This window comes from Myotis davidii, unplaced genomic scaffold (assembly GCF_000327345.1).
Source record: "Myotis davidii unplaced genomic scaffold, ASM32734v1 scaffold174, whole genome shotgun sequence".
In the NCBI taxonomy this organism is placed as follows: domain Eukaryota; kingdom Metazoa; phylum Chordata; class Mammalia; order Chiroptera; family Vespertilionidae; genus Myotis; species Myotis davidii.
In genome coordinates, this window is record NW_006289087.1 from 391,050 (window position 1) to 398,698 (window position 7,649).

Sequence of the window (7,649 nt, forward strand, 5' to 3'; positions counted from 1 at the left end):
AAAGACACCTAAGCCCGGCCGGGGTGGCTTAGTTCACTGCGCTCCGTCCTGTGCACCAAAAGGTCAGGGCACATACCTGGGTTACCAATTTGATCCCCAGTGCGGGAGGCATATGGAAGGCAACCAATCAATGTTTTTCTCTCTCTCAGCATGTCCTCAGGTAAGGATTTTTAAAAAATGTTTTTGAGGACACCTAAAATCTGACTACTGCTCACCTTCCTCACTGTGGTGGCCACCATACCACCCTCATCTCCCCTTTTTAAAAAAAATTGTGGTGACACTGGTTAGTAAAATTATGTAAGTTTCAGGAGTACAAATCTGTAATGCATCATCTGTATATTGTATTGTGTGTTCACCACCCTAAGTCATGTCTCCTTCATCACCACCACCATCATCCTTTATTAAAACAGCTTCCTAAATGGTCAGCTCCCACTTGCCTACAGCCAGTCTTTAACACAGTAGTCAGTGATCCTTTAAAACAGATGAAAATGCGCCAGTACATAGAGACTGCACCACTCTTCTATTCAAAGCCCCCAGTTGCTTCCTATTTCTATCAGAGTGAAATCCACATTCCTGATCTGGTGATCTGATCTGATCTGCTGAGCCCCCAGCCTGCAGCCCTTTATGGGTCCAATCCCACTCCCTCCTGGCTCTTCCTTCCTTACTCCACTCCAGCCCCCTGGCCCTATGAAGTTCACTGAACAAGCCAAGCTGTCTGAGGCCACATGACTAGCTCCCTCACATCTTTCCATCAGGTCTTCTCAATAAAGCCTATTTGATCACCTTATTTAATACTACAGCCTGCCTCATTCCCTATCTTCCTTACCCAGCTCCCCTCTTATTTTCATACTATTTACCATCTAACAAACTAGGTAATCTATTTATGTTTATTCTTATTTGTCTGCTTACCTTCCCATGACCTTAAAATATAAGACCCACAGGGCCAGGACTTTCTACATGTTTTGTTCACTGTACAGAGACTAGCCTGTAAGTGTTTAATGAATATTTAATTTTTTTAAAATATATTTTATTGATTTTTTTACAGAGAGAGAGGAATAGGGATAGAGTGAGAAACATCGATGGGAGAGAAACATCGATCAGCTGCCTCCTGCACACTCCCTACTGGGGATGTGCCCGCAACCAAGGTACATGCCCTTGACCGGAATCAAACCTGGGACCCTTGAGTCTGCAGGCTGACACTCTATCCACTGAACCAAACCGGCCAGGGCGAATGTTGAATTTTTTTAAAGTCCAACTCCTTGGTGGTCATCCAGCTTTCAACAGGGTTATCACACATAATAGATTATGTCCCTAGAAATGGAAAGGTCCACTCCCAGGTCCCCCCAACATTTAAAATATATGTTCACACAAAAGCTTGTATACAAATATTATTAGCAGCATTATTCATCTGCAAAAAGTAGAAATAATCCACATGTCCTATAACTGACAAGTGGATTAATGAAATGTTTTATATCAATAAAATGGAGTATTATCCAGGAATAAAAAGGAATGAAGTATTGGCATATACTGCAAAATGAGTAACCCTTGAAAATACTACTCTAAGTAAAAGGAGTGAGACACACAAAGCTATAGATTGTATGATTCCTTCAAAGGAAATGTCCAAAACAGGCAAATCCTTAGAGACAGAAAGTAGATTAGTAATGCCAGGGGAGTGACCACTAAAAAGCACAGGGTTCTTTCGGGAAGATGAAAACGTTTTGGAGTTGAATAGCAGTGATGGATTCATAATCTTGTGAAAACACTAAAAAGTAATTGTATACTTCAAAAGAATTTTGAAGTGAATTTATCCATTTTCTAAAAGTTAAACAAAACCAAGTAAAATGGAGAGAACTGTTGATCTGAATGCCCACTGCTCACTAGTAAGGGAAGGCCAACCAAGAGTTGGGAATAGGGGCTCGCTGTACTAAGTTCTAAGACTTCCACCTACCAACTAATCACAGCAAAGGGGGAGGGTACCATTTGTAAGAAGCAGCAAGCAGGACGTTCCCCAGATTCACTCCATTCAAACCCTGTCGTCATCCCACCTTCATCACTGCCACCTCTCACCGTGGTCCACCCCCTCTCACTCAACTAACTTGGGAGCCTCAGACTCATCTCCTACTTTCACTCTCGCTCCCTGCAGTGTTTCTACACAGCAGTTACTGTTCTTTCTGAAAATGTGCATTAGATCACTTCCCTCTCTTGCTCAAACCCTTCAATGACTTCCTCACACACTCAGATTTTACCCTTAGTCCTCACCACGGACTGCAAAGCCCTACACTGCACTACCATTCCAGCCCTGAGGCCTCTTCCTGTGTCTTCAATATGCCAAGATCAAACCCGCCATACTGCAGGTCCTGCACCTGCAGCTTCGCCTGGAATGCTCTTCCCCACCCAGGTAAGGGAATGGCTCACTGTGTCATTTGTCTCACACGATGCTTAAGGTCATCTCCTCAAAGAGGCCCTCCGTTACAACAAATGAATGAATGAATGAATAAATAATTAAAATAACACCCTCTGTCACTCTAACCTCTCAGCCCGAATCTGCTTTATTTCTCTTCATAGCACTTACTACATGTGTTTTATATTGCTTGGTGTCTGTCTACCCTAATAAAAAGTAAACTCCACAAGGTAGTAAACTCTTGTTTTGTTCATTGATGTATATTCAACACCAAAACCATGCCTGGTACCAGGAAAGTACACAATATCTCTTCAGTGACTGAACTTATAGGCTGAGTTAGCAAAAGTGCATTCTCCAGTGGAAAATGTACTCATCTGCCATACTTTTTAAAATTTCAATAAGCAAAGAGCTAGCAATTTGGACAGCAAACAAGTCGGTATTTTACAAAATTGCCTTTCATCAAAAAGACCACAAATTTATAGGACAAAATACATTTGTCACATTATGAACCTAAATCCAGTTGAATATTGTAGTTAAATATTAACTATGAGGTTAACATTCACGGTGGATAATCAAGTCTGACTGCTCTCCATCAAACTGCTCTCTTAATCTCACATCTTAATAAGTAGATCCATATGGATGTGGACCTCTTACAGGTCCTTTAAATACTCAAAACCCTACTCATCTTTAATGACAACATGCTTCAAATGACAATAACATCCATCTCATGCCGAAGGAATCTGCATATTTCTCCTACCCCAGGTGAGTTCCTCAGCCCTAAACTCTACTTCCTAGCTATCTCAGACCCATCCCCTCGGCTCCACACCCTGTGCATTAGTCACTTCTCAGTTGGGGTCCTCACCTGGAATCTCCCTTCCATTCAGATCTCCCTTTTGATGTAGTCAATACAATGCTACCAAAGTGATCTCTCTATACTACAAATCTAACATCTTTACCCCTCCTTAACAACCTTCAGTGACTTCATGTACCTTCCAAGAATATTTTCAACTCCCGACTTAGCCTCCTCCCCCATCACTGCCCTCCTATTCCCACCTCCACCACATTGTGCTTTAAGATAATCCAGCCACAGTAAACTCCTTAGTTCCCAAATACATCATTACCTTGCTTTCCTTTACTTTCCAAATGTTGTTTCCTCTCTGTCTAAAACACTCCTTTCTCTGCCTAGTGAAAGTCTAACTCTCTGCTGAGATGTCAATTCCAGAGGACTTTCCATGGGTCTCTCTGACTTAGATATCCCACCGGACTTATAACTACCATATATTGAATCAATACTCTTATAATTCAATATGCACCATGTTTTGTTTTCTCTGTCTTCTACTAAACTGTGAGCTCCCTGAGAGCAGGTCTATAGCTTATTCACCTTCATTCCACTCGGCCTGACACATGCAAGGGGCTGTTATAAATGAGTGATTTATAAAGGGGGGAGAGAGAGGAAGGGGGGGTGGCAAGGAGAGAGAGAAGAAAAAGGAGGAAGTAAAAGGAGAAGAAGGGAGGGGAAGCAGGAGTAAGAACATGCACACAAGCACACAAGGAAAGGGCATTTAAAAAGGCATTTGTAATCAACTCATTATTTGTATATGACTGAAGCCAGTGATTACTGGAGAAACTGATACATCCAAAAAAAAAAAACCATCTCCCTAGTTCTAAGTACAACTATCTATAGCACTTACTCCCTAAAGATTCTGAAATGTCTAGCCTTCCCATTTCACGTGAAAGTTTACCACGGCCCTGGCTGGGTAGCTCAGTTGGTTAGAGCACCTCCCTGATACACAAAGGTTATGGGTTCAATCCCAGGTCAGGACACATACAAGAATCAATAAATAAGTGGAACAAATCGATGTTTCTCTCAATCTCTCCCCCTTCCTCTTTTTCTAAAATAACAATAAATAAATAACAGAAATTTTACCACAATGTAATGTTAATATAGATGCAGAAAAAAATAAGTAGGAAATGAATCTGATATAATTAAGTCTTAGAATAACTTAGAACCCTTAACAGTCTATCATTTCTTGATAATGTGCTATCACTGATGTTGAAAGGGCTATCAAAAGTATGAAAAATAAATACAACATAACATCTAAATCATGATCTATGTTAAAAGCACAAAAGTGTGCCCTGGCTGGTTTGGCTCAGTGAATAGAGCGTCGGCCTGCGGAGTGAAGGGTCCCGGGTTCGATTCCGGTCAAGGGCACATTCCTGGGTTGCGGGCTCAATACCCAGTGGGGGGCGTGCAGGAGGCAGCCAATCAATGATTCTCTCTCATCATTGATATTTCTATCTTTCTCTCCCTCTCCCTCCGTCTCTGAAATCAATAAAAATATATATATTTTTTAAAATGTGTTAGATTTCTCAAAAACACACTGGACAAAAATATCTCAAGACAGAGTATACCAATCTTGAAGATAGCACTACAAGAAAATTCCTTCTAAAACAAATAATACTTAACATATTCACTGTATTTATTTTGGGATTTAAAGCAACAGCCAAAAGAGCACTTTTACCTCAAAACAAATGTCACAATAAAATTTAAAAAATTTTTGTGACTAATAGAACATAACAAGCTTAAAAGTTTACTTCGTTTTAAAAAAATTATTATGCTTTAAAAATCAGTTAAAATTTTAAGCATCATTACTTCTTGTTGTTGTTAATTCTCACCTGAGGACATCTTTCCCAGTGAGAGAGAGTGGGAGGGAGGGAGGAGGTGAGAGACACATCCACCCGGACCAAGGACCAACTGACCAAACAGGGCCAGGGAGCGAGTCCAAAACCAGGTACTTGCCTCTGTCCGTAATCAAACCTGGAACTCTTTGGTTTGATGCTCTAACCATTGAACCCCCCAGCCAGGGCTAAGCATCATTACTTTTAAGCTATGTCACAAGCATAACTACAGTGATCTCCCCCCTTTTATTTAATTTACTGGGGGTGACACTGGTTGTTAACAAAATTATACAGGGTGCAGGTGCACAATTCCACATCTGTACACTGTATTGTGTGTTCACCACCTCAAGTCTTCTTCCATCAACATTATACACCCCACCTCCTTACAGCAAGTATAAATATGTTCGGTAAGAGCTAATAAATAGCATAAATCCCTCTACAAGGCTGTTGTCATTACAATAGGGAAATTGGGAGCATGGAAAAAATTTAAGTCCAAAATAATCAATATTAAATACTTTTTGAAATGCAATTTTTTTAAAGCAAAATACCAATCATGGGCAGCCTGTCACCTTTCATCACACAAGAAATTAAGTTGTAAGAAATTAGCTAAGTTTTTAGTACTACCGATTACTAGGAGGTTCCCTAAGAGAAAACTGATTATATAGCAACAGGAAGTTCTTCTGGGATAAAATCAGAAGTGTATTTTAATAACACTTTTTAACGTTACTAACATCTTTTCTTAACGGCAGGAATAATGGAAATGCTGAGCATTTAAAATTAGTAGTTTTAAAATGATACTCAAAAATTTGCATTTGCCTAACACCATGAAACTTTTTTAAGGTTAAAGTTTCCAACATACTTTCATTTTTTTAAACACACATTGAAAAAAAGAGAAGAAAAAGGAAATGAAAGAAAAGGAAATTTAAATCTAAAACACCTTCAACTTACTACATTTCTTTTAACCAAAGATTAACAGAGTTCCTAACAGGCCAGGCACTACTTTGGAAATTGTGACAAATTACAACATGTATTCCAAATGAAATCCCGTGTTATTCAGCTTCTGAATGTATTACCTATTATTCAAACCAACATTTTTCTTAAGAAATTCTTATCCAACATCAAGCAAGGTATACATTTTTCTTAACAAACTCACTTGTCACTGTTTTACACAGGTCACAGGCGTTAGTCACACCTGTGACTAACAAAAAGGGATTCCTTTATGAAACATCCCTGACTGCCTTTTTGTTTACAGGAAGGTGAGCTAGGAATCCAGCAGATACACACATTTTAGGTGTTTAAAGGACCTCAAACTCAAGAAGAAAAAGCCTGAAAAAATCACTGAACATAATTCCTTGGTATAGCTGACAAACATTTCAGCAGCCACCGTTTTTTCTGTCTGCCATAAGCACAAGCCTTACAAATTTTAGAAGCACTCCTGGCTCTGAAGAAAAGCAAGTAAACTTGTTTAAAAACAGTTCAAAGGAACTGTCAAGAGTGGACGGCGTTTACACTTAGACTATCTGCTGCATTCTGTCCTTGTGCACACACTCCACCTGCTCCGCGCGCACTTCCGAACGCGGATGGAAATACCTGCGGCCTCCAGTCCCACCAGTTGGACCCAGACACCCAGGGGCCCAAGGCTTTTCTCCGAAACTGTTGAACAACATCACAGCGTCCGATCACACCGTCTCCACCGGGAACAAACAGCCTGCGCTCGTACTGCTGGCGCTTCGTCCACCAATTAAGCAAATCTCACTTCTCGGACAACCTCCTCCTCCAGTTAACACGTTCACATTTAAGAGGAACCTGGCCATCGGTGTCATCGCGGAGCAACACTACACCTGGCAATTCCCAGACCACATGCAGTTCAACAAAGACGCGCACACCGAGCCCTCCCAAATCCCTGGAAATGCCAGGAACGGGTGCCATCTCCGAGCTGTGCAAAGATCATCAAAATCCTCTTTCAAAAAAATCTTTGCGTCAAGATGATATGTTCGTGGCCAATCAAGTAGGTCTGCTAAAAGCTCCCGGCACGGTTAACACCATCAATGGGGTCTCCTTACAGCCGTGTAACCGCTAGAACCCCAATGCAGTTCAGGTTCTCGAGTCGGATTACGTGACCTGCTTTTTCTGCTTTCCCCTTAGAAACACTCTCCTGCATGCAATTATTCCCTCTCATTTCCGGCAAACAGAGGCGCCCGAAACACGGGACAGCCATCCTCAGCGCGAGATCCCCAAACTGGCTCCAACTCCTCGGCACCGCGCACCGACAACCGTCCCACTAACTCTCGTCCCACCCCCCGAAAAGGCTCGCACCCCAAGCCCAAGCCCAGCGCTCGGAGGGCCCAGCGCACGCCCTCGACCCGGTCCGGCCCCTCGCTTCCTGGATTCTGCGGCCCCAGAGGTTCCTTTTCCGCAGCGATCTTACCTTCATGGTGATGCCGGGACCGCGGCGCCCTCCAAAACACCAGATTCACCTGCACCTGGGGGGACACAAAAGGCACCGTCACCGCCACGGGCACCCCCGGCCCCCCCTCCCTGCGCGGGCGGGGGCGGGGAGAGGCAGCCG

The 7,649-nt window shown here is 42.3% G+C and overlaps 1 protein-coding gene across 1 annotated transcript in view; it reads right to left on the bottom strand.

The window, feature by feature from the left end:
- Nucleotides 1-7,587, bottom strand: part of ARID4B (AT-rich interaction domain 4B) — a 60,057-nt gene extending 52,470 nt beyond the window's left edge. The window contains exon 1 of the mRNA XM_006779609.2: nt 7,509-7,587. Within this exon, the coding sequence (XP_006779672.2) occupies nt 7,509-7,514 (6 nt within the window). The 5' untranslated portion in view covers nt 7,515-7,587. The remainder of the gene's footprint in view (nt 1-7,508) is intronic.
- Nucleotides 7,588-7,649: the final 62 nt, after the last annotated feature.